This window comes from Aquila chrysaetos, chromosome 3 (assembly GCF_900496995.4).
Source record: "Aquila chrysaetos chrysaetos chromosome 3, bAquChr1.4, whole genome shotgun sequence".
NCBI lineage: Eukaryota > Metazoa > Chordata > Aves > Accipitriformes > Accipitridae > Aquila > Aquila chrysaetos.
The window spans coordinates 53,176,193-53,202,898 of NC_044006.1; the positions used below are offsets into that span (position 1 = coordinate 53,176,193).

The following is a 26,706-nucleotide window of genomic DNA, read 5'->3' on the forward strand; positions in this document are numbered from 1 at the left end:
CTCGGCGGCCGCTCCTGCCTGCGGGACGGGGAAGGCAACGGCTTGTCCGAGAGGAAGGCCTTGGTCCTGAGGGAAACCCTTCCTGCAGCCCAGATGTCCTGCCGCTGCTTTGGTGACAGGGAAAAGTTACTCTAGATGGGGAGGGGTTTCCCTACCGTTGTTAGCTCGCAGCTAGATGTGCTTCAGAAAATAGGCGGTTACTTAAAAAATGCAGGTACGGGCTCAACAGAAAGTGTACATGGTTTGCAAAGGTCCTGCTTGACCTTAAAGCTTTTTTATTAATATGGGGTAAGGATATTATAATAATCTTGCACAGCTTTACCCCATCGGCAGGAAGACTTGTATTAAAGGAACTAGGAAAAAACATAAATCTATTCGAGGGACTCGTGTCTGAAGACTTACAGAGGAAGATGGTATAACTGTGCCTGTAAGGGCAGAGGAAAAGACCAACTAATACCTTTGGTTTGTCAACTGGCAGTCAAGTGAAGTTGGGAAAATACTGTTTATGATACATCACTAGTAGCAGGAGAACAAAAGTTCAATGAAGTAAATTAAAGTTTAAAGCAGGAAGAACGCGCAAACAGAGCTCTAGAGAACTATGGAATGTCCACTAAGCTGAGCAGTGTATTGTCTACGAGACAGATCAGGCTATTCAGTGAAATGTCAGGCAATAAATCGCTCATTTCTGATGTATGTTGTGTGATCTGTATTCTATTGTCTGGAAAAACAAGGTATTAAAGTAGCAAGGACTGCAGTAAAATAATCCCTTTTTTGGGGTAAACAGAGAAGTGGGAGAGTTCACAAATGTGGAAGAAGTCTAGATTTTTTTGAAGATCTCTTACAGTTGCTAGCTCAGTCTGCTAATGTTAAAACATAGGTTTCACACTTACAGTTTGGTTTCTTAAAAAAATGGTAAGAATCAATTAGCATCCGAGAAAAAGGAACAATGTTTCTGGAGAAGGAAGAAGATGAAATCCCAAGTGGTTTAAATACAAAAGGACTAAACAAAAGCTTTTGTGAGATTCCAGTTAATGATGCCAGGAAAGACCCATTGCATTCATCAGAGAATCCTAAAGTAGCTGATGTAACTATGAAAAGTTTGAGTGGTATTTCACATGACGTTCCTAAAGCAGCTGGCAATGAGGAAAGCCATAAAATGACTGACTGAAAATAGATCAAGAAGTGATTTACCTGAAAAAAGGTATGAATGTGAATTCTCAGCTGAGATAAATGCTGCCACGATGCCTCAAGGTGTCTCTGAAACAGGTGTGAGAAAACACGTACTACTTACATTACCTGAAAAGGATACTGGAGAACTAAACCAAATCCTCTCAGAAGCTGCCAATGGAAATGCCAGACCAGACATATTACCATCAGCAATGAATCCTGAAAGCGAAGAAAATGGATCAACATACATGTTGCCTGAAGAAAAAGCTGAACATTTCACACTTGGACTAAATGATAAAGGACTAGGGGGCATGCCTCTGCTCACTTTTGAAAACCAAAATTTAAAATATTTGCTCTTACACAACAATGAAATAAAAACCATTGCATTCAAATATAGGTGATCTGACTAATCTGGAAATCATGTTATTTGAAAGAAATACACTGACACTGTTGCCACCAGAAATATACTTACTTCATAAACTGACAGTACTGAATGTCAGTCACAACCCGTTACCTATCTCGTCTCCCTAAAGAATTGTCAAAGCTTGTAAATATTAAGGAACTCAATCACTACGACACTGATGAATTTCCTTTTGCATTGGAAAGCCTTGAAACTTTAGAGCTTGCAGGCAACAAGCTAAAAACTTTATGAGATACCATAGTTGACATGAAAAATTTGAAGGTACTCAACATTGATTCCACTCAAATCTCAATATTCTCAAGGGTTCTCTGCTATCTTCCTCATCTAGTAAAACTCAGCATATGTGAGAACTTGATTCAGAGTTTACCAAAGGATATTAAAGAGCTTAAGAAACTACAAGATTTTTCAATTAGTAACAATAAGCTTATATTTTTGCCTGTGCAGCTTTCCCAGTTGACAAAACTAAAAGTACTCAGAGCTGATGATAACAAATTGGAGGTTCTTTCAGATACAGTGGAGTATTTATGAAACCTTAAGTTTTTGAATGTTGCAAAAAATTTATTCAAAAGCATTACAGATAATCTTTGCAACTGTACCATGTTGAAACATCTCATTATACATAGTAATCAGTTAACTCAGCTTCCTGCTAAGATTCACAGACTTAAACATTTAAAGGAGTTTTCCGTAAGTAGAAAACAACTGGACTCACTGGGTGAACAAATACCGCATTTAAAAGACCTTTTCAAAATAGGGTTTTCTGGAAACGCATTAAGATACATTCCTGTTGAATTAAAAAATTGTATACGGATAACCAAAGCTGACCTCAGCAATAATAAGCTCTCTCAGTTTCCAAATGCATTGTGTGCCTTATTTGATCTTAAACCCTTAAATCTTAGTGGCAACTCTATTTCAGAAATAATACCTGGAATTTCTGACATCAAAGATTTGGAGCAGCTAGAGTTAAAGAAAAATAAACTGTCCTCATTTTCTGCATGCTTGTGCAGCCTTTCAAAATGAGGTTACTTGGATATAAGTGAGAATGAAATCAATAATGGTATGCCAGCACTGGTGTCCAAGATGAAGGCTCTCCAGGTACTGCTGTTAACACCATTATCACTTTGACTCATTTCCTGAAGAACTGTGTTCTTTAAAATGTTTGAAAACACGTGACATTTCAGATAATCAGATAAAGAGCATTCCTTTACAGATTAGCAGTCTGGAAGTGATCAAAGACCTAAATGTATCAAACAACTAGTTTGCATCTTTTCCTTCTGATACATGTCATCTTTCTTCGCTGGAGACATTGACAGTGTGTCGAATGAATGGGTGGAAGGTAAGAGAACATTTCCTTGTGTTGCACAGATTGTTGTGCTGCAAAATTATTATCAATAGACTTCCTCCTAAAAGATGTAAAAGCTCCTGTGTTTGAATACATCTAGAGTGAACGAAGAGCAGAAAAATAGCCCCTAAAGAGGCAAAAACGTGTACGTATTTACCTGTTTTTAATACCATAATTGGACAAAAATCTATTAGGATACACTTTTAATTAGAAATACTAGATATGAACCTCACTTTATATAGTGTTACTGAGGTGTATCTTGAGGTGATATTTTGATAATTGGATTGATCTAAAATAGACCATCTATTTTTTTATTTTTCTAGTAGTATTAGGAATGTAGGTGTTTTCCATCCCAATGGATGTCAAGAGGCAAAATGACTAGCTGGAATTTGGTAGATAAGCCTGCCTCCAAGATTCCTCTCTGTGAAATGAACAAATCCTTCCAACTTGTGTCATACTTCTTAAAATTAGTTGGTCATTAGACTTTCACTAAGTCAAACAAGAAAAGCTATATTGGATCCCTGATTTCTCATAGCAGAGAAAAATGCTTCACATTTCTAAAATCCAAAGTTTAATTTCTTTTTCTTTTTTTTTAATACTAAGGAACAAAGCAAAACAATCTCCTCATGAGTTAGGCATTTAAAATTCTCCTTTCACCAGAATTTGCAAAATCAGTATTTCATATCTGATTTCAGAAAAGGCTCGGATTTCTTAATATGATTTCAGATGTGGTTATGATCCTTTCCAAGGGCTGGTTTTCTTCAGACCAGGAGCAAAAAGTATGCAATCTTATGTCCGTTTCTCAAAGAGCTTTATTTTCCACAGTAATTGGACAACAGTTGAAGTTCCAAGAAGGAAAATAAAAATCAGAAAAGACCAAAGTAAGAATAGAACCAAAAAGAAGAAAATGGTGTGTTTAAATTCCTTGTGGCTGAAGAAAACAGAAAATAAAATTAGAGTGTTCTGAGAGGGTAAAATTTTTCATTAATGATAACAATGACCAAAAGAACTTGTAGAGGTCCAGCTGTGGAGGTATTATTCTACTGCATATTTTTTATTGCCTTTCTGTTGTCATGTCTAAAAAGCTTCCCTGCAAATTTCTGTGCTCAGCATTCGTATTTTTATTGGAAGATACCAAATTAGCTTCCACTAGAATCGAAGGTCAGAAGCTTTTATTGTTGGAATAAAATTATGGGATCTTATTTTGCCTGCAGGAAAGTTATCTTTTAAACTTTTTGCAGAAGAGAAAGAGTTGTATCCAAATAAATGCATTGTTTTATTTCTTTATCAGTTAACTAAAATTCCAGAGGAGCAATCTAAACTGGTTTTCCTCGGGGAACTGGACATATCTCACAATGCATTGAACGGAATTCCAGACAGCGTAGGGGAACTGGACTATTTGGTCCATTTAATTGCAAATAATGATATCGGCCAGCTCCCCAAATTTATTACATCACTAAGAAAGCCACAACAGCTTGACCTGAGTGGTATCAGGCATCCGATCTGTTAGTAAAATGTAAGCATTGAACTATTCCCCAAAGAGTATAAATAGATCATGAGATTAAGGTGGTGATGGAGCACACAACCGAGGAAAAGACAGCTTTCTAGTTTTTCATGTATGCTGCTGTGATCTGCCATGGCTTCTAACCAAGCATCCTCTCTTAAATTTAGTATTTTTAATACAGATTTTTAATAAAATCTGTGAAATCTTTTTAAGTGGCACAATTTTTGCAAGTGAGATCATGAGGCACACAAAGGCCCGGCATGCACAAAGCATGGATCACTACAGCAGGTGCTGGGCAGGGTCCCGTCATTGACGAGACTGACCTTTTTCTGCTGCAAAGCACGCGTGTCTGTGCTCAGCTGTCTGCGTGACGCTGCTGGCATAGTACAGCCGGTTGTCCAGGGGAGTGACCCGGCGTGGATGACCACGGGCGGGTCATCTCGGGCAGGTTGTGCCAAATGGATTCTCTGGTACGGGTTATCCTGGGTGGGTCATTCTGGCGTGGGTTCTCCTGCCGGTGTGGGTCAGCTGGTGTGAATTATCCAGGGTGGACTGTCCGGTGTGGGTCAGGTACCCAGGTGGATTACCTGGTGTGGGTTGTCCCGGGTGGATTACCTGATCCCGGCGCGAGCTCACGCCCACGCATCTCGCCCCCCCCCCCCCCCCCCCCCCCCCCCCGAGTTCACGACGCGCACCGCCCGGGCAGGCGTGCCTCTCCCCGCAGCGTGCTGCTCGCTCCCTAGGGCTGTGGCGCCAGGGAGCTGCCGCAGCCCCGCGGGCCCGAGCGGTGCTGCAGAGAAAGGAGGCGGAGGGCAGAGGCCACCGAGCCGCCGCTCAGCGACGGGACCGCGCCGGAGGCTAAGCAACGACCGCGGCGCCTCGAGACCAGGAGCTCCGGGGCGGCCTCGGGCGTTGCCCCTGCGGCAGGCAGCCCCTCGGGGGCGGGGAGCAGCTGCGGGAGGAGGCAGGCGGGGCCGCGCTCCCCGGCTCAGAGGCCGCGCCGGGCGGCCGGGGCTCGGGGCTGCGGCCCGGGGCGACGCTGCCCTCGCCGGCCGGCAAAGCTCCGCGCAGCCACACGGCCACCGCCTGGACGCGCGAGGCCTCAGCCAGCGGCCAATCAGCGACCAGGGCCCGGCGCCCCGCCCCCCGCCCGCCCGCCCGCCCAATGGCGCCCCTCGCAGCCCGGCAGACGCCGTCACCCCGTAGAGTGCGGCCTCCGGTTGGCTCCGGCGCCGGGAATCGTCACATAGGCAGAGATCAGCCCAGCGCGGAGGGGCGTGGCGGCGGCGGGCCCCGCTCCGCGGCGCGCGAGGCGGGCGGCGGTTCGCAGCCCGGCGGATGGCGGTGGGCGCTGAGGGGACGCTGAGCCTGATGGAGGTCGGCGGATCCCTGCTGGAGCGGGTGGCCGTCGGCAACCCCCTCTCCCTGGTGCTGGCCGCCTCCGCCTTCGCGCTGAGCCTCGGCTACCTGTACCAGCTGGGTTACCGGCGCCACGTCGGGTCCGAGCGGAAGGTAGGCGCTGGGGGACGCCGCCGGGGAGAGGCGGTGGGCCGGGGCAGGGGGGCCGGAGGCCTGCGCCACTCTCCCGCTGAGGCGGGGGAGAGGGAGGGAGAGGGCGAGGGCCGGGGGGAGCCGGGCGGCCTCCCTTCAGGGTGCGGGCGGGGAGGCAGCGGTGCGCTCGCCTCTGGACGGCCCTTCCCGGGGAGCGCCAAGGAATGGGCGGTAAAATCCAAGTGTGCGGGAGCAGGCTCTGCCGAGCGAGGAGCCTTCCCGGCAGCCTGCCCAGGGACGGTTTCCAACGGGAACGTTGCACCGGCTCGTCCCTTCGCCCAGCTGGCTGGTACCACGTGAAGCAGAGGCGCCTAGGTTTTGTAGAGGCGCAGGCTGTGCCCTGTGCTGCTTCATCAGTGCAGCTTAAAAGAAGGCTCCCATGTATGTATGAAACTTGTTGCTAAAGTGAGGGTGATGCTTTTGGGGGACTGTTTAACAAATCGTCGACTGCTGCTTTCTTTCCCATTGCAGTAACTTTTTGCTTTGCTTTCAGAGGCAGGTTAGCAAGAATCTTAATCGCATTAATTTTGTTTTAACCAATGCTGCTTTTAAATGTGGCTCACTCTTACTCTAAAAAAAAAAATCAGTTGTCCAAAGTTGGCCTTTTCACAAAAGAGTTTAAACAAAACATGTATAAAGCCTCCTCTGTGTTTAGTTTTTATGTAAATGGACATGATGTTATTATTCTCTGAAGAAAATCCAATATGTACTTTTCTCTTTCTTCCTCAGAAATACCCACCTTATATTTCATCAAGCATCCCTTTCCTTGGACACGCAATTGCATTTGGAAAAAGTCCCATTGAATTTTTGGAAAATGCTTATGACAGGGTATGTTTTCTAACATGACTAGCTGAGCATATGCTAAAATATTTTTGTGTATCTATTAAGTTCTCTGTCTAGAACCTGTTTAAAAATAAGTTCATTCTCGTTTACCACCTCAAATGTGGAATGGAGTGTGCAGAGTAGGTGCTGGTTTCTTCTGATCTCTGTATGTACATCACTGTTAGAGACATAGTGTTTTCTGAGATGATACCTCTTGTGTTTCAGATTTAAAAAATATGTCTGTGTATTTGGGTAATGCTCACAGCTGAATCGCAAGTTAATTAAAAAGCCATTTTCATGATGTTATTTCTTGCTTTACTTGGGAACTTTTAATCTCACTCTTTACTAATCTGTGACCAGGCTGGAATGTAGCTGACCACCTCTATAGGCAATCATCTGATGAATTTTAAGGCCCTCTCCAATGTTAAAAGGGCTCGTGTATGAAACCTCAGTAGCTTTTATGCTCTAACAGCCCAAAAGAAATGAACTAAGGCAGTAGAGCCTTAATTCCAATGAAATAAGATTTATTGATCTGTTTCACGTTGTCTAAAACTTTCTAGAGTCATAAGCTTAAATCTTAGCTTGGATAGCTTAGAGAAAGCCAAATTTAGTATGTGAAGGTCTGCTGGAGATGACCTTTAATCTTTAAAATCTTACATGCTCTTGATTACCAATGCATAACTCCAAATGCAGAATTTTTTGAGACAATGTTTGTAGATTACTGGAGGCTATATGTGCTGTAATCTCCCTACTAGTTTTTGTAGCCTAATTGATCTTTTATTTACATTTTTTTAAACTAAATGGTTTTAAAATGTGCAAGATCATGTGTGTTGATTATAACGTTAGATATCACTAGTAAGTATACTGAGAACAGAATTTAAATGTGGTTTAAAATATTTCTATCTTTATTAAATTTCTAGACATTTCTTAGGAGAGTAAGTGATTTATGGAAGCCTGTACAGAAAGAGATAGGGATTTAATGATTTGCATTGTTCTTATTTAAAATAAACTGGTATTTTTTTTCTTTCTTAGTATGGACCTGTGTTCAGTTTCACTATGGTTGGCAAGACATTCACATACTTACTGGGTAGTGATGCTGCTGCTCTACTCTTCAATAGTAAAAATGAAGATTTGAATGCAGAGGATGTATACTCTCGGTTAACTACACCAGTTTTTGGCAAGGGAGTTGCTTATGATGTCCCTAATACGGTATGTATTTTAAATATAAGATGAGTAGAAAAGTAGTGTAATTTAAATTCCGAGTAGGCAGCCCTGAGCTCTTGGCTCAGCATGATGGTGTTCGTACGCAATTCTGGCATATTGCAGGTAAATTGTCTCAGTTAGATAATCAAGACTGAACATGTTTAGTTTGCTTTATGTACCACCTGGCCATTCATCAGTCTGGATGCTATTTTTTGTTTTTGAAACCATCTAATCCCACCATAGAGGAAAAACTAATAAGTGAGTCTCTTTTTCCTTCCCTTATAGCACGCCACTGACTGCAGCTTACTTTTCTCTTACAAGCAACTTTAGGTCTTCCTTCTGAGAGGGTTTTAAGAGAGATAATTTTTCATTTATGCCAGGCCAAATCTAGGTTAAACAGGAGTATTAATTTGACAATTTCCACTGCAGGGTTTGTCTTGGTTGGACAAAAGTGCGTCTGTATATGTTTGCAGAATACAGTCTGCATGGGTCTGGGAAGCACAGTGGCTGTGTCATGTGGCTTTGTTTCTGAGCTAAGCATTGGTTGCTTTCTTGTTTGTGTTGTCTGGCACGTAGGAGTCTTAAACTGCAGAAACCAACTTTTCTGCGGACAGACTTGCTCCACTGGGACTCTGTATTCAGTATATGTTGACATCAACAGCCTGTTGTACAACAGAGTAGTCTGGTGGCAGAAACAGCATTGTGATATATGATATACTTTATTTTTGGATTTTCAGCTTTGACTTAATTTTGTTTGTATAAATGCCAGTCATTTGACCGGTAATAGCTTCTGTGGCCATCAAGACTTTTCCTCCTTAGCATGCCTCTTCATTCTCCCCTGCCAAAAGTACTTGCAGTGATTGTTGCCCTCTTAATTATGTGGCTTAGGGGCAGTAATCACTAGTCTCTTTTCCTTCACACCAGCATTTTGCAGTGACATATGTTGCTCTTATGCCATTCTTTTGGAAATCTCATATACAACTGACTACCAACAACTTGCCGCCTTGTAAATAAGTAAAGGAGAACTTAGTTGTCTCCTGCTTTGTCAGAAAGTGTTAAATTGTGGATAGACAGCATCACAAAGTTTGGGGGGAGGGTTGTTTGGTTGTTTGGGTGGTGGGTTTTTTTGTGCTTGATGAATTTGCTTAGCTCCTCCCATCCCTTTGTGAATGAAACCAGCAGGACTGCAGCCTGGATAAGAAGTAGGAGATTATTCCTTGTGTCCTAGGAGACCTCTTCCAAAAGCAGGGTCATTCTAACAGACTTGTTTCTACCAGTTCTGACAGCCAAAGGTCTTCCTCAAGAAGTCAGGAATGGAGTCGGGCATCCCTTTTGCAGCTGCTAGAGTGGAGAGGGTACATGATTCTCGGCAATACATCTTTCATGTTCTTCTCTGGTATATACTAGTTTCAGAAAAGTGTCTGTGAATCGGACATAGGCTGCTAAGTTGGCCACATTTTCACTGTGTTGTGCTTATTCTTTGGATTCTGACTATTGTGGGATGTCTGCTTGAAACTGAAAGGTGCTAGTTTGTCTCTTAGTTCTGTGACAGTTCATCCACTTGTTACAGCTGTCTTGACTTCTGCTTTCACACTTTATAATTCATGGATGGATTTGAATGTCTGTCTTAATTCAAGAGCTAGTTCTTCGATGAGATCTAATCTCACTCACTCTTCCAGAGTTTTACAGAACTTTCTGTAAGCTCCTTGGAAATGGGCATTTGTTACAACTGTGTTCTTCAGGCATACAGGGGTGATTGATTAAGGCCTACCTCATTGGTCCACCATATACTGCTTTCTTTCGGAATTAAGGTCTTTTTCTAGAGTTACCCTAATTTTTTTCCCTAGACTGTGAGTTCTGCTTTAGTCAAGAGATTAATCTTTTCATACTACTCAGCCTTGGGTATCTGTGGATAAGTCTACTTCATTCATACCTTTGATACTGGAAGGACTTCTTCCTTTTTATCTCTGCACATTCAGGTTCCTCAGAAAATCACCTGGGCTACTGTTTTCCACAGCTAGGAGATATAGGGATTTTGTTATTGGCATGCACTGGTTATCTCTAATTGTGTGTTTCCCTGTATGAAGCTAGTGAGGTAGCATGTCCGGTTGTGGCCAGAATGCATTCTGCTAGAGGTGAGCTGGGTTTTTTGCATAGTGCTACCACCATGATTTCATTTCAGACATCTACTGGGAAGGCATTTAGAGAGCCTTTCAAACTTTCATTGGTGATCTACTGTTGATAGATCATCCAGAACTTTCTTTTGAGACCCCCTTCTCTGCTCAAGCTGCTAAGTCTCTATGTCTTACTCTGACAATGACTTTCAGTCATGTGTTTAGAAGAGCCACCCCTTACATTGACTACTTGTTAGAATGTAACCGATGACTCTTTAAAAGGAGGAAGTTACTTATTTACCAGTAATTCTGGTAATTGTTTGTTAATATGCATAGTTTATGTATCAACTCATATTCACTCTCTGTCTCCTCCCTCCAAGCCTCTTGCAGATAGTTTTCCATTGAGAGGAGCTGAAATGGCAGAGATGTGTTCACTCCTGTGTGCCATTCCTGCCTCCATCAAGCTGCAGATGGACTAGCATGTTGCAAGGGAAAATGTGCTTGTCTCTTTGCTCTGTGGCATGTATACCCTCTGATAGACTGCTGGAGTCCCCACTGCGTTCTGAAAACAGAAGTTTCTAGGAAGTAACCTTTCTTTTTATGACTTTTGTTTCGTGAATAACTTTATAGCACAGGCAGAGCCCTTGGTGGGAAGACAGTTTTTGGTGTATTGCTCATGGTATAGTACAGATCTATAGGGCTGTATTGGGTTCGTGTGGCAAGGTTTTGGTAGCGGAGGGGTTACAGGGGTGGCCTCTGTGAGAAGCTGCTGGAAGCTCCCCCTATGTCCAACAGAGCCAATGCCAGCTGGCTCTAAGATGGACCCGCCGCCGGCCAAGGCCGAGCCCATCAGCGACGGTGGTAGTGCCTCTGGGAGAACAGATTTAAGAAGGGAAAAAAAGTTGCAGCAGGCACAGAAACAGCAGCCGGAGAGAGGAGTGAGAACGCGTAAGAGAAACAACCCTGCAGACCCCAAGGTCAGTGAAGAAGGAGGGGGAGGAGGTGCTCCAGGCGCTAGAGCAGAGATTGCCCTGCAGCCCGTGGGGAAGACCATGGTGAGGCAGGCTGTCCCCCTGCAGCCCATGGAGGTCCACAGTGGAGCAGATACCCACCTGCAACCCGTGGAGGACCCCGTGCCAGAGCAGGTGGGTGCCCGAAGGAGGCTGTGACCCCGTGGGAAGCCCGCACTGGAGCAGGCTCCTGGTAGGACCTGCGGATCTGTGGAGGGAAGAGCCCACGCTGGAGCAGGTTTTCTGGCAGGACTTGTGACCCCGTGGGGGACCCATGCTGGAGCAGTGCGCTCCTGAAGGACTGCACACCGTGGAATGGACCTATGCTGGAGTGGTTTGTGAAGAACTGCAGCCCATGGGAAGGACCCACGTTGGAGAAGTTTGTGGAGGACCATCTCCTGTGGGAGAGACCTCATGCTGTAGCAGGGGAAGAGCGTGATCAGTCCTGCCCCTGAAGAGGATGAAGTGGCAGTGACAACATGTGATGAAATGACTGTAACCCCATTCCCTGTGCCCCTGCGCCGCTGTGGGGGATAGGTAGAGAATCCGGGAGTTAAGCTGTGCCCGGGAAGAAGGGAGGGGTGGAGGGAAGGTGTTTTGAGATTTGGTTTTATTTCTCATTACCCTACTCTGGTTGACTGACAATAAATTAAGTTAATTTTCCCCAAGTGGAGTCTGTTTTGCCCATGATGGTGATTGGTGAGTGATCTCTCCCTGTCCTTATCTTGACCCACAAGCCCTTTGTTATATTTTCTCTCCCCTGTCCAGCTGAGGTGGGGCAGGGGGAGTGATAGAACGGCTTTGGTGGGTACCTGGCATCCAGCCAGTGTTAACGCACCACAAGGGCAGATGCCCTAATTCATAATAAGGGCTGTTTTAGGGTGGTTTTGAGGATTCCCAAGAAGGCGAACACACACTGACTATAAGGGAAAAAGCAAGCATTTATTAACTACAGACATGCGTTATGCTAAGGGTATCTTGTAAAGCAAATTAACATACCGACCTGAGGACCATGAGGAAGGTGGACCATCCGTACATTCTTGTGCCGTCTTGCGCCACGAGCTCAGCCCAGCAATCAGTAGGTGCTAGCTTTACGTGGGCATCCCCACGGAGGCAACGGTGGCCTTGCTGTACACCAGCCCAATGCTCTTTGGGAAATCCCGGTATTTATACATTTGCAGAGGAACGGGTTTTGGCACACGTGGCCAGCGGGTGCCAAAACACGCCTTGGTTGCAACATAGGAAGCCTATGACGCATGCACTTGCTGGCCAGGCGTGCTGCATGAGCCATAGCCATCCTGTCTATTGGTTCATGGCCTTTGTACAGGCGGCATATTGTCATAATCCAGCAGTCACGTGCCGACCGTGCTCACAGCTGTACCGTGCAACAGCCCGCTGCATGTCCTCCCCCAGTATTGCTCAGCTTTCTTATCTCCGTGGTCAGCATTCCAAGCAATGGGCAAAAAACCATCCGTTTTCTGTGCTGACTGTGTTTTTCTCGGCTATCTACTTCTCCCCCAGTGTTCATCCACAGACCAAAATTCCATCTTTTAACCCCTCCGTATACAAGGCCTTAAAAATTCATTGAATAATTTTCTGAGTAGATGTCCTGTCAATCCATTGAATGGTTCTCATCTAATAATGGGCTTTTTACCAGTAGGTTTGTTAGCTATGAGTCTGTACAAAGAAAAAGAGGAAGAGGTGAGAAGGTTGTGAAGCTCACCATTTTCCTAGGAAGCAGTTTGCTTCCTGCTTCTGTCTCTGACTTCCTGGGCAGTGAGATCAGAGGGCCTTGTAAAAGAAAGGTGCATCTCTAGAGCAGGGGTAAGGTATTACTGCATGAGAGAAGGCAGACGCTCTGGGGAAGAGAAAGCAAGGAGGCCACATAACAAGGAACACAGACTGAATCCAGACTTTGCAAGGACAGGTCTGATTACGTTTGTGATTATGGATCTAAAGTGCATTCCATATTTCAGTCTTGAATGCTTCTTTTATCTTCAGGGATAAAGTTTAACAAAGGTATTAAAATTACTTTCTGGTTTTGGTACTGTAGCTCCCTTGAGCTAGTATTTTACTTGGATATTCAAAATGGAATATTATCTATTATTTAAATTTGAGTATCTCTACAATCCTAACCATAATTTCTTTTTACTTCTGTATGTTCTTGTAGTACAAATGATAGTAAGTTGTTAATTACATTAATATGGTTATTCTTGTACTGATTGCTTTTCCTGTCTTGGTTCCTCTAGGTGTTTTTGGAACAGAAGAAGATGCTCAAAACGGGGCTAAATATTGCCCAGTTTAAACAGCATGTATCTGTGATTGAGGAAGAAACAAAGGAGTATTTCAAAGCATGGGGAGAGAGTGGAGAAAAAAGTAAGCAAGCCCAGATGCATTTTTTCTTCAGATTTTCTGGGAAGGAATTAAGGCCAATGCAGTATGTTTTTGTAAATAATTTACTGCAGTATTAAAGAAATGAAAAATGACATAGGTATAACTGTACGAAACATCAGAAGAAACATGCAAAATACAGATTTTGTTTAATCAAGTTTAAGGGTATTGGAGAATAAAGCCGCTCAGAAAATCATTGACAAGGAGTAAAGGACTATCTTTTTGTTTCTCAGTCAGCTAATAGAGAGTGTACCTGTTGCCTGGCTGAATCATGCTCGTTTTGCATGAGATGAGTTGGCTCAGTGTAACCACCTCTTAATCCCTAGGAAAAGATACTGCTCTGGCTTCCCAGAGCCTGTCAGAGATCTTAGCTCAGAGAACTTCTGCACTGGAGAACTGCATCCTTGAAGCTGATAAGGTTAGGTTAGTGATCTAAGTGGAATTCTTTTATTTCCCACCTGTCTTTCCCAGCTAGCCTGCTAGACATAGCCCATCACTATTGTTGCAAGCCCACAGTGGCATAACAGTGTCAGAAATACTGTTTATTTAAACATATATATTTATGTTATAAAAATATATAATATTCATATAATATATAATACTTTCACATAAAATATACAATATAAATTGTATTAATGATTATATAATTTATATAATATATTTCTATAATTAAAATAAAATTATATGTTATATTAAATGTATAAGTATTATTATTTTAAAATAATTCATTGAGCAGCAAAACTAACTGGTTTCCCATGGGTTTGGATTTCAAGATTAAGTTTTTGTCTGAATTCTTTTGTATTTATTAAGGATTGAGCTTGTGCTGCATGCCTTACTTCGGAAGGATCACTAGCTCCTAGAAAAATTTATAGAAAAAAAATACCTTAGAAAAAAGTTGTTGAAATCAGCCATCTAATTAAAAAGTTGTTTGAAGAGAGACCTGATAAGACATGCAGAAATTTAAGATTAGATGCTTCATTCTCCTAGTAAAACGATCTAAAACTCTATTTTAAATTATTAATCTGTGTCCAGTTAGCTACTTATTTTTCTCTTCTACAAAATAAAAATAAAGAATAACCTGTAAAACATAACATCTTGCCTGAAATGCATCTTCAGTAATATTTTTCAAATCTTTCCTTAGACCTGTTTGAAGCCCTTTCAGAACTTATCATTTTGACAGCAAGTCATTGCTTACATGGGAAAGAAATAAGAAGCTTACTGAATGAGAAGGTGGCTCAGCTGTATGCCGATTTGGATGGGGGTTTTACTCATGCTGCCTGGCTTCTGCCAGGTTGGCTACCTCTGCCCAGCTTCAGGTACCGGAAATAACAGATGAAGCAACTAAAGCATTTTATCTAAACATCTTTGTTGTTTGGGTTTTGTTGTTTTTTTTCCCCCCATTTCTTGTTTGTTAGCTATTCTAGACATCCCAATAAATCCTCATAAGCATTTTATGTATAACTTAGTATAAAGTTGCTAATAGAAGTGTTTTGAATTGCAGACGTCGAGACCGAGCACACAAAGAAATAAAGAATATTTTCTACAAGGTTATCCAGAAACGTCGGAAGTCTGATGAAAAGGAGCATGACATGCTCCAAACTCTGCTTGATGCTTCATACAAGTAAGCCAAGGGTTTGAAGACTTGTCATTTATAGATGTTTTACTTCAGCTTTGAGCTCTTGAGTTAAAACTATCTACCAAAACATAAGAAATACTCTCTCATGTTCTGAATTTTGTTGCCAGCAATTGGTCCTAGCTTGTATTCTTAAAAACTATACTTGTAAATGGTTATTCAGATTTCTGAGATTTTCATCAGTGTTCCCAATGTTTCTTCCTTTCTCTTTGCTGGCTCTTCAGTAATGATTTTCTTTAAGGCTCCTAGAGAGTGTCTCTCCCTCTGTTCTCCCTTCTCCCTATCCCTACATCTTTCACTGCTCCATTTAGGGTAGGCAACAAAAGAGAAGAAGGAGAAGGAAGTACATTCGAAGAAATTGTAAATGCTACTGTAACTGGAAACCTGATCAAATGAAGCTCTTAACCTAACACCCTTCAACCTAGGGATGGCCGTCTGCTGACAGATGATGAAATTGCTGGAATGCTTATTGGGTTGCTGCTAGCGGGGCAGCACACATCCTCCACCACCAGTGCTTGGCTTGGCTTCTTCATAGCCAGAGACAAATCAATACAGGACCAGTGCTATGCTGAACAAAAAGCAGTTTGTGGGGATGACTTGCCACCATTAACTTATGACCAGGTTTGTATGTTACATATTCCCGCTGGTTATTTTTATACTTTTAGATGCTTATTAAAAAAAAAAACCCAACCACAAAACAACAAACAAATGTGAAATATAGTCATATGCTTCATGTTAGATTCATAATCTGGCATAGTCACTCTCTGATAACACTGTTTGCCAATATATCTCCTCCATCTCCTCCTCTCCAAGTAAATTATCAGCTTGCCACTTCGTTTATTTAATCAGTGTTGGTTAAGGAGATTATAGTTCCTACAACATCTATTTAAGAAATGGTAGTTCTGTAGAGGAGAATCCTCATGTTCCCACTAAGGAAAGGGATGCAGTGTGACCTTGTTCTCTAATTAGGCATCAGAAAACACTCATGAGACAGATTAGTAAGAAACTAGTTGAATTTGGCTGCACTGGTCAGAGATTTTTTCCTTAATTGAATTAAATGGAAAAAAAAGAAATTGTCAGCTGATGAAGTACATGTAAATATGAGCTGCCTACTGTTGTTTTTTTTAAAAGTTGTTTTTAAATGGTATAAAATACTATTTTGTTTGTCTTGAATAAATTTGGGTATATTTTGATATATCATTTTCCCTGTATTTTCAGCTCAAGGATCTCAGTTTGCTGGATCGCTGTCTAAAAGAAACTTTAAGGCTTAGACCTCCTATAATGACCATGATGAGAATGGCCAGAACTCCCCAGGTGAGTACACTTTTTGGAGCTAACTTCACTTCAGCAGAACAGGGCTGGAAAAGGCTGGGTAGGGGGTGTCCTGGTTGGCAGAAGGAAAACAAGAGTGAGCAGTGTTTGCTGGCAGGGATGAAAGCTGATGACAGCCTGGGTTACACCAGTGAGAGTGTAGCTGGTGTTGATTGAGGAAAGCAATTAATACCTTGAACTTGGTAGTTGTTACCTTCATGTAGAATTATTTGTGTCCACTTTTGGACCCCTCTGGCCCCCAGCAATCAAGATGTTGATGAAGTGAAGCAAGCAGAGGGACACCAAGATGGCAGGGGGTTGCAGCACTTGTCACATGAGGAGAGGCTGAGGGAACAGGGTTTGTTCAGCCTGGAAAAGGGAGGGCTCTGAGGGGACCTAGTAACAGCCCCGTGCAGTCTTATTCAGCAACACTGACCCTTTGTTTTAGCTATCAATCAGTCTCACTTGAGCTTAGTTTGGTGCTACCATTTAAAGATATTTTTTGTTTGCCAGGTATTTTTAAAAAAAAATCTAGCTAGCTAGCTAGCTGTCTTGGAAAAATTTGGCTTGCACTTAATACAATACAAGCTAGGTATATCTGAAAGAAAACTTGCTGTTTGTACAAATAGAAAGTCAAGTAAGTCAATATTTTTTTGCACAGATGTCCCTCCCATGACAAGTGCTTTCTATAAGTTTTAAATTCATTCACTTTTTAAAAAAGTCTTTCTGTAGAATTGCTAGTCTTGTTAAAGCAGCTGAAAGGTTCCTGCAACTACTTGAACATTGTGCCCTTTACAAGTAAAACAATAAAGTGTTAGGCCCTGTTAATTTTAAACAAGCGTAGCCAAAATCTCCTTTGAAATTCAAGCCTCACAATGTAGCACTTCAGGTAACATTTTAAAAAGACAAATGGAGACATTTTGTGATGTGTGGGGTCTTGTTTCTTCTGTTGTAGACTGTTGCTGGATATAACATTCCCCCCGGCCATCAGGTCTGTGTATCTCCCACTGTTAACCACAGACTCAGGGACTCCTGGAAAGATGCTCTAGACTTCAAGCCTGACCGGTATCTCCAAGATAACCCAGCAGCTGGAGAGAAATTTGCGTATGTTCCATTTGGCGCTGGTGAGTAAGAAAACACAGCACCTTACTAAAGTGGCTCACACTAGTCATCTTGTACAGCACCTCCCCACGCTGTAGTGTCTGAGGATGTATTTTTTAATTTCTATTGCTGCCTGAAAGTCTTCTTACTGTGAAAGTGCTGTTAAAAGAATGAAGTCAATAGTTTTGCGTTAGTAGTACCTGTGTATAATTCAGAGTAGCAATCAAAACAAATCTTGAGGTTAGCACGGGTGATATTTGACTCAAGTCTTTTCAAGGCAAGGTAAAAACCTGGTACTACAAAGTCAGTTTAAGGCAGAGCAAAAATCTGCATAGAGTTGTAACTGCCAAAACACTTTGCAAATACCACTGCAATAGGGTTAGGGTTGGTATCTTTTCTCAGTGTTGTAAACGCTTCTTTGGTGATCCATACATTAATGCTTTCTGGATGACAAAACAACACAATCTCATTCAATTGACTTGGTCTGTTTTATGCAGTGACAGCTTATAAAAAGATGATGTTGATGGAGTTCCATAATGGTGTATGTGCAGCATCAGAGCCCCACGTTGTTCAGAAAGGAAAGAAGCAATTACTGTCCACATAAAATTTTTAAAGTTAGCTTGTTGTCAAAGGTGACTTACTAAGTATTCTAACTGCTTTTTATGGTTTTCCTTGTAGGCCGTCATCGCTGCATTGGAGAAAACTTTGCTTATGTTCAGATTAAGACTATTTGGTCTACTTTGCTTCGTTTGTATGAATTTGATCTCATCAATGACTATTTTCCGACTATAAATTACACAACTATGATACACACACCTAATAACCCCATTATCAGATATAAGAGGAGGTCACTGTAAATTTTGGAGCTAAAACCTTACTTAAATTTAAGTTGTGTAAACTAACAGACTTTTGAATAAAATTGTGACAAAATGAGTGGCAAATGGAAACTCCTGCATCTACTGCTAGGAAAGCAACAATAATCTACCACATGCAAAGTCTTTGCATCTATTTTGTTTGTTTGCCCACACCATTTAATGCTGCTGTGTATAATTCCTTGTTCTACAAATTTCTCATTGCATTTTTAAAAGAAAAAGTGTTTTTTCTATTGGTGTAACACTGTTAAGGTGCATGCCAACTCTTTAAGGTGAAGAAACAAGTCATTTCTATAAACGGAACTCTTTGCTTTTGAAAAATAATTGAAGATTACTTTCCCCAGATAATATGGCATAAGACTGTGTACCGTACCTCTGTATCCAACTACAGTAAATTGGCCAGGGAACAGTCACAGAGGGGGAAGGTACTTGGTGGTGCTCTACTTCTGATACCTGTGATTCTGTTCCAAGCAAACTAGGTGTAGTCTCGGCTGATTCTTGGAAGTGCCCACATACATACTTATTTAAAAAAAGGTTACTGTACAGCTGAGTAGTAGGCAAACTACAAAATGTCCACAGAGAAGTCTTTCTGAGAATAAATGATTTAAATGTCTAACTTGAAGCAGTTGTAAAATGCTTTGGTTCAGAAAGGAATGACCGATTTTCTAAAAATTTCTGAAAGTAATGATCTCTAAGAGCTTGGTGTAAGTGTGAAAGTAACAATATGATGATACAAACATTAATTTTGTAAATAACATGTTTGCGTATAAAATGGTCACAAACTAAGTGAAATAGCTGAATGTTGTCTCGCTTTGTACTGACTCATGCAGGATTGTTCAATGATGTTTGGTTCAAGAGTGGTGATAAATGGTAATGAGCTCATAGGAACTTTGAATTAAATTTATAAACAAACCTCTTGTGGAAGTTTTCTGTGCTCAACTCTGTCAATTCTGAAAAGCTTTTGTAAGTAAATTTGTAAGAAAATTTAAGGATGAAGTCAATCATGCAAAGAGCTTCCCCCCTTCATCAGTGCTCACCATAGCAAGGGCTTTGCCCCAGCCTTCATGTTCTAAACTCAGGTGTAACCGTTACAAAACTTTGTGTTTGTATCAGTCACAGCAACTGAGGGAGTGCAGTATCTTCCCATCCAGCCCTGTCAGATGTGATCAGGGTCTTCAGAAACCAAGCTTGTACCTGTCCTCTCTTCTTGGCAGTAGCAGTATTATTTTGGAATCTGTAAAAAGTAAAGCTGTAGCCACCGTGAGTAGGAGGAGTGCAGTGTGAATAAGGGAGGAGTTCCTGAACACAGTTAAAAGCATGAAGTCATCTTTATTTCAGTACTTTGACAAAATACCCATAAAATTCAAAACTTCTACCATTACAAAAATAGGTCTCTACAAGTGATATTCTGTCTGCGCTGCCCGTAGCAAATATTACGAGAGTCATGTAACTTCAGTAGCCTTGCCAGAAAAAGTGCAAGTAAACTTTGCTGAATGTAGCTCAATTTCATTAATACACAAGTTTCATCTTCACACCCTTTTGATAAATACAGACTTCATAAGTTAATCATTTAAATTAGCATTCCACAAATATACACGTAATTTAGTGGTGGGGTGGGTTTCTTTGTTTTTGGGTTTGTTTGTTTTTTTCATGAACACAAAGTGTCTATATACATAAATCCCAGTCTGTGTGGGTGTGCCAGGATGGAACTGTAGACAGTTGTCTAGCTGTGTTCGTATTGGTCCCACAATATACACATTATACAAAAGCACAGAAAGAGCACAGATTTACAGAAGGCAATCCATTAACATCACTGCCAGTGATGGAGATGTTGAAAGGGTATTATTATCTTCTCATACCCGCGTGCAACTGAGTGTATGAAGTCGAACCTGTAAGAGGGAGAAAGATCTTCATCAAGATTACTTGGAATAAGTAGATGAGGATTCACCAATGACATGTTATTTAGATGAATAAGTGCAAAAGATTTTACATGGGAATTTTTTTAAGAAAGCTTCCTCAAATGATGCATTTTATGCTGAAGTAAGACTTTGACACAGTAACTGCAAAAATCAAGTTTGATAAATTACATCCCGTTGATTTGACAATTTTCTTGACGTATTCCTTTTACAGCACAAAAATTACCATCATCTATGGGACAAAAAGGCTGTAACTTCTGTAATCAAAGTGGGAGGAGAAGAAATTCCCCTCGTACTCCCACTCCTCAGTCTTTTGGGTACATTTTCCTCCATCTAGCTTAAATCTTAATAAGATGCCAACTGAATCCTTGCTGCATATTCATTAGAGATCACAGAAAGTTAAAGTGTTGCCAATAAACTCAAAATCTATAATTAAAGCACACATTTGAACGTCTCCCTTCAAAGAATTTAACAATTTTATTTTTAATAAGCTTTTTGCTACAGCTCAGAATAGCCTCTTGTCTAAGGCTGAAAATGCCTAAAATCAAAGACGTTTGTTACGTGTCTCAGAGAACCAGCACATGCTTTCTAACTTGGAACCGTGCCTTGTGCTACCCAGGAGCCACGGGGAGGACTGCCTGAGCCCTTACCTGACTGCACGCTGCCAAGCCGCCTTTGTAGTGCCTCCAGCCGATTGATGTAATCTGTTAAAGCTCTTTCAGGATCATAGTTCTGCAGCTGAGAACAGGCGAAAGAGACTGGGTTTAAATCAGCATGCATACCGTGGAACCTAGGGGCAGAAGAACACAGATGTTTTTAAAAAGTGAAATTTTAAATAAAACCGAAGTATCAGCAGACACAGCAAAATACTGTAAGTAGGAATACCTTACTGACTGCACGTCCCTTACTTTACCCGTGTGGTAGCCAGCACATCGTACCTATTTAACTTCCCTGCCATTTATGGCCCAAGCCATCATACTGCCTTCCCCAGAGAAACCACTTTTCCCAGCTGCCTTTCCTTTCTACTGATTTGTTTTCACCTGATTAGTTGCTGCATTTCTTTGGGACAAAGACTGACCAGCAAATTCCTACTGAGACTGTAGCAGAAGCCGTGGCATATTCAAGTTTGCTTTTCTATTAAGAAGCTTGCGTGAACAAGGACACAGGATTCTGTCTCTCTTCGTTACTTTCTGTAAGTTAAAGTCCAGTCTCTCTTTGTTACTTTCTATAAGTTAAAGTCCAAAGTGGCTAAAATAGATTAAACATTTTCTCCATGTAAACTGTTATGGTTGCCACAAACTAAGATTACAAATGTTGAGGTGGCTTATATAAAAATGAAGAACCAAAATGGCTAGAATCTGATACTCGGTAAAGATCTGACAACTTCGTATAAACTCATCAAAGCCTGATGGCGCTCATAATGCTGCCTTTGACAAAAAATACCTGGTTTCAGTGGCATCCGATTCCCTGATACCTCTGGTATCGCAGCTCAGTACAGCCAACCAGAAGGGTTTAATCAAGAGCAAGCAGCGGAGCTACCAAGCAGCTTCCACCCGCTCTCTGGCCACGAGGCCGCAGTAATTCCTCCCGGCCCACAGTAACCGGATGACTCTCCCCAGCCCCAGCGAGCGGCCCTGCTTTTCCCTTCCTTCGGCTGAGGGCACCTGAGGCAGCTCCTCCCTGCACCACACCCCGCTGCCAACCAGAAAGGTGGACAGGCAGCGGTGGTTTGCTTGGCCGCAAAGCCTAGGCTCTACAGACGGAGGTAAATTTTGCTCCACCCAGTCATCTACCACCAGTTCCAAGAACATGACGTGAAGCAGGCAGCAGAAGTCTGCAAGCTTTGGCCTTGATCAAGCGATGGGTAAACGCACACTGAAGGCAAAAAAAGCTAAAGATCTTACAGCATCAAAGATTACAAGCCTTAGCAGTAGGCACTGATGCATTCATTTAGTTAAACAGTGTTCTGACAGAGAATGATACTCTAAAATAAGACATACTTATGCTGAAAGTTTACAGGAGGTCTAGGAGACTCTATGTCTGACCTGGATCTATAGGAATGCCTTTGTTCTCCATAGAGATCCATGCCACCAGAGAATGAATCAGGCCGTAATTCATTACCTAGAAATATAAAAAGCAATGTCTTGAGAACTAAAAAAAAAAAAAGTAACACCTTTTGCACTTTCCTGGGAATCTCAAATGTGAGTTTTCTGTTTGCATATCACAAAAATGGTGTTCAACAAATGTAAACCACTTTCAGACTGCTTCAGAGAAAACCAGAGGTGAAATCCTGGCCTCACTGATGTTCATGAGAAAACTTTCACAGACTGAGTAGGACAGAGTTTTAGTGCAGACCTAGATAGCCAGGAATTAATAAAGAAGCTTCTGATTCTCCTTAGGCTCCCACCAAAAAGCAAACAGAAAACCGGATTTCCCAAACTTTAAGCTATAACAAAAGAATGATAGGCTTTTGTTCTGAGAAAAAGGCCAGGGAGGGCTGGTCAATAAATAGGCTCTGTCACCACTGTGGGGTCCTGTAGTTACCATGGTTCCTCTGTCCGTCCCTGTCCTCAGCATCCTCTCTCGGAGCTGGGGGTGCAGGTCTCTTAAGAGAAACCCAATGATGCAGCTAAAATTGTTTTTACAAACACACTCCATAGGGAAAGTTGCCATATTTTTTTAAATCCCATCCACAATGGAGCAAAACAAGATTGAAGAGCAAGCAAATAGATTAGTGTCTGTGCTGAGCATGGAAACTATCAGAAACCTGAGAAATACGTTAATCCAAGCAATTATAGCAAAAGGAAGGGGGAACAGCACCCCATTCATTCCACATGAGGAAAATACAAATAAAAACCCACTTCCATTAAGCAGTGGTGTGACTTGTGAATACCATTTTTTCAGTCATTACTGGACTACGATTTACCTGTGTTCTGGCTAAAGACATCCCTATTGATACTTAGTATACCAGAACCTGTAACTCTGTGCCATCGACGAACCAGGAACTTCATTCTGCATTTCAAATAAAAAAAACAAACAAACAAAAAAACTTCAGGATAAATGAAACAGTCTGCTAAAAATAATCTTGCTTGTTGTATTCTAGAAGGCATAAGAATTTCTTGAACACCAAGCAAAATTAATGGATGGGCATCTAAAAACTGAAGATCAAGTAGAAAACGTCTTTATACACATCCCTAAGAAAAACATCTTTTGTCCAAATCTGCTTTCAGCTTCACTTCTGCAATTCCAGTGATTCCAGAGGTGCTGCATAAGTCCAAATGGAGAGCAAATGGCTCAAGCACCTAAGCAACAGGACATCAGCATTTTAAAATCATGCTAAATACACTTTTTGCCCTATCACGTCCCCAAAATTGTGACTACAGAGTGCTACGAGTAAAAGCCTCACTTACAACAGGTACATGAATAGTTCCTTGAATTTATACTACACACAAGGCTCAGACCAAGAGCAAGCAGAAGTGCTTGGGGGTTCAAACCTTTGAGAAGAAGGTTTGCTAGCAACATGGCAGTACTATGCAGTAGTAACCTTCACTTGTTCTTCTTCACCTATTCCTATTCATCCTCAGTCTGAGACCTAAAGCCTTGTTAATTCAAAGGACTACCTAGACAGATAAAATTAGTTCATAAATCTGTATTATACTTATGCGTAAGAATTTAACCGTTAAAGGAAATTAAGTTGCAGAAAATACCACTGTAGGTAAGTGCGTACCCTAGAATTGCTAATAATTTTTTTCCTAATATTATGACTTTATCCAATATACTCCATCTTTGATTATCAAATATTACTTATTCCTGTTACAGATTTTTTCTATGCTCTGCTCACCTTGTCACCCTACACAGTATCTACTATATTCGTGACTACCAAAAATGTGTAATTTCAACAGGATAGAACATGACAAGTTCTAGATTCCACTAGAGAGCTAGAAAAGTATATATTAAACTGCACAGTCATATCTGTTAGAAATCGAACTTCATTCAAGCTTACCTTGAAATTGCGATGGACACTCTGACTGCAGAGCGAAATCTTGTAAAACCCTTTGAATGACGTGTGATGATTTCGAGGTCTGTGTAGGAAGGCTGTCCACCCATTCGTGCAATGAGGGCCAGCGTGGCTTCCTCACACTCCTGGAATCCGCCTAGTAACAGCAGCAAATATTTTTTCTGATATATGAGAGCTTTCCGAAAGCTCTCTGCTCGTAGGTATTTGCCATAAATTCTCTACAACAAGGAGAAAAAAAAAAAAGGCCCCATAAGCTCCAAGAATGATTACAGTTCTAAGACTTTTGACATCATTACCCCTACAGCATTTCTGTGATTATTCATTTCTCGCTATCATGGAGAAGACTGCACTACTGCTCACACTTGTTGAATGTAGCTTCATAATATGAGGATCACCAGAGCAGCAAAAAATAGAGCACAGACAGAAGGACAACATAGGTGCTTACATATCATCCTTGGGGAGAAAAACTAAGGGTCAGTTAGTTATCTGAGGATGAAAATTTTAAAACTGAATTAATACTTGTTTACTTAGAATAAGCAGAGTGAACACAATGAAAAATAGGCCCAAATCAAAATGAAAAAAGCCGCTGTAGTTAGTATGTGGGCAACAAATTCTTCCTACCCTTAAAACAGCATTTTCAGAATCTGATCCCAGTTCTCTGAGGAAAGCTTCGCTCCTGAGCTCCGCTCTCAGCTTGGAGAGCTCCGCATCGGCTTGTTTCAAAGATTTCTGCAGTGACAGCTTTTCTCTGTTCCAAATTTCCTTCTCAGAGGCAACCAGAGTATCGATATTAACTCCAAGATCTGATGAGCGTCTAGAAGACTGAAGACAAAAGAAATTGAATTTGAACCACATAGGCTGGAAAAGCTTGAGCTGTGACATTCTAGTCATTGGTTTGGTGGAGAGCTCATAAAATTAATGAGAGAAGACCTACCCACTGATTGGATTTGAGGCCACCTTTGCATCCTAACACCTCAGCAGCAGTGAGTTTAGGAGCCTGATAAACGTCCTAAAAAATATGGCTTCTCCAAAAAAATTCCCCTCATTGGATCATAATAGCTTCATGATCTTGAAGCTATCTGGATCTATTCGCTACTCATCACAGTGACAAGATACCAATCAAAAAGAGAAGCACGTGGAATTTAAAAAAATAGAGCAGTTAACAAAAAGAAGCTGGGTAAAATCACAAAGTTTACTGTAAACAGAGTGAGACGAGATCTACTGACCACAGGACAAGAATAACTCACACCCATTTCTTCACTCTGCAGAGGGAAGCCAAGAAAGCCAGACAGCTTGATCACTCCCACTTAGGTGACTAGGACAAAGAATGATGCTTTTATGCCTATATATACATCATTATATCAGCACCACTAAAGACATACATAGTCTCCAGAAGGTTGTCTGTGCTGGTATCTTCTCAGTTCTTCCTCCAGTTTCATAACAGCATTCCTCAAATTATTCTTTTCTTCACTCAGTCTGCTGACAAAGCCTGTCAGCTCAGCATTTTGCCTCAGCAGCCTCTCAGTCAGTGAGCTAGATGGAGTCCCGGGTGGTAGCACTAGCTTCAGCTAGAAGGAATAAAGAAAACCAAACCAACTTCTGTTAGATCCAACTTGAAAATAACTGGCTTACAGTGAAAAACTTTTGTAGATAATGACAATAACTTCGTAATAACATATATAAAGAAAACATAAGTGTACATGTAAACCATAGATCAATGTGACTTTCTTTTCTATGCTTACCTTGTACATCACAGCAGACTATTTCCATGCAAGCTCAACTGTACCAGACAACAATTTGCAAAGCTTTACTACTATGTTTAGATTTATCTAACTTAGAAGAAAAGAAAAGCCTCAAAGCTTTTTTCAAGTCATGTTGAAAACACTTGCTTAAAATGCAGGTAAGGACCTAGCCAAGCTCAGTTAAAATCAAATATTGCTGAATGCTTTGTATCTCATTTCATTTTTTGCACAGGTGCACACTACTTGACTGCCTTTCCTTTGGTAAATACAGGGCAGTTTAAGTAAATATGTTGCATCAACACAATATGATAAATACTGAATGTTGATTTTAATATTGGGAATTACTGAGGAAAGTTTCCTCAGTTACAGAAATACTACTGAACAGAAAATATCTTTTCTTAAAGAAAAAGCCATGTGATTCAAAAATTCATAATTAAACTGGAAAAGTTTTTATTTGAAAGCTGAAAATTCACTTTTAAGGTGACTAAAATTGAAAAAATAAAAGGAAAGGGGTTTTTACACTTCAACTCCAAATCAGCACACTCACTGGAGCAGATTTTCCTCTAGAAAGTACAGACCTCGATAAGACAG

General features: G+C 41.4%; 3 protein-coding genes across 13 annotated transcripts in view; 2 read left to right on the plus strand and 1 right to left on the minus strand.

The window, feature by feature from the left end:
* Nucleotides 1-976: 976 nt before the first annotated feature.
* Nucleotides 977-4,437, plus strand: LRRD1 (leucine rich repeats and death domain containing 1). Its single transcript, XM_041122249.1, is given in 6 exon segments — nucleotides 977-1,159; nucleotides 1,161-1,547; nucleotides 1,549-1,674; nucleotides 1,676-2,692; nucleotides 2,694-2,921; nucleotides 4,219-4,437. Coding segments are annotated over 6 exon segments (2,046 nt in total). The 5' UTR covers nucleotides 977-1,090.
* Nucleotides 4,438-5,699: 1,262 nt separating this feature from the next.
* LOC115339099 (lanosterol 14-alpha demethylase) lies at nucleotides 5,700-19,351 on the plus strand. Its single transcript, XM_030008511.2, has 10 exons — nucleotides 5,700-5,943; nucleotides 6,712-6,810; nucleotides 7,837-8,013; nucleotides 13,381-13,507; nucleotides 14,664-14,838; nucleotides 15,024-15,143; nucleotides 15,581-15,776; nucleotides 16,374-16,469; nucleotides 17,422-17,590; nucleotides 18,246-19,351. The coding sequence occupies exons 1-10, from the start codon at nucleotides 5,770-5,772 to the stop codon at nucleotides 18,422-18,424; spliced, it is 1,512 nt and encodes a 503-aa protein (XP_029864371.1). The 5' UTR covers nucleotides 5,700-5,769; the 3' UTR covers nucleotides 18,425-19,351.
* Nucleotides 19,352-19,748: 397 nt separating this feature from the next.
* AKAP9 (A-kinase anchoring protein 9) overlaps nucleotides 19,749-26,706 on the minus strand; it is a 123,160-nt gene continuing 116,202 nt past the window's right edge. For all 11 annotated transcript variants that reach the window (XM_030008497.2, XM_030008499.2, XM_030008498.2 and 8 more), the window contains 7 exons: nucleotides 25,756-25,941; nucleotides 24,995-25,195; nucleotides 24,359-24,591; nucleotides 23,282-23,367; nucleotides 22,401-22,476; nucleotides 21,006-21,145; nucleotides 19,749-20,328 (listed from right to left, as the gene is read on the minus strand). In XM_030008497.2, the coding sequence (XP_029864357.1) occupies nucleotides 20,285-20,328; nucleotides 21,006-21,145; nucleotides 22,401-22,476; nucleotides 23,282-23,367; nucleotides 24,359-24,591; nucleotides 24,995-25,195; nucleotides 25,756-25,941 (966 nt within the window). In that variant the 3' untranslated portion in view covers nucleotides 19,749-20,284. The remainder of the gene's footprint in view (nucleotides 20,329-21,005; nucleotides 21,146-22,400; nucleotides 22,477-23,281; nucleotides 23,368-24,358; nucleotides 24,592-24,994; nucleotides 25,196-25,755; nucleotides 25,942-26,706) is intronic.

What these genes read in the sequence shown, in the direction of transcription:
- LOC115339099 (XM_030008511.2), top strand. Translation starts at nt 5,770, where the DNA reads ATGGCGGTGGGCGCTGAGGGGACGCTGAGCCTGATGGAGGTCGGCGGA. An exon ending in CACCATTAACTTATGACCAG is followed by an intron (nt 15,777 to 16,373) that starts GTTTGTATGTTA and finishes CTGTATTTTCAG; the next exon opens with CTCAAGGATCTCAGTTTGCT. An exon ending in GTATGTTCCATTTGGCGCTG is followed by an intron (nt 17,591 to 18,245) that starts GTGAGTAAGAAA and finishes TTTTCCTTGTAG; the next exon opens with GCCGTCATCGCTGCATTGGA.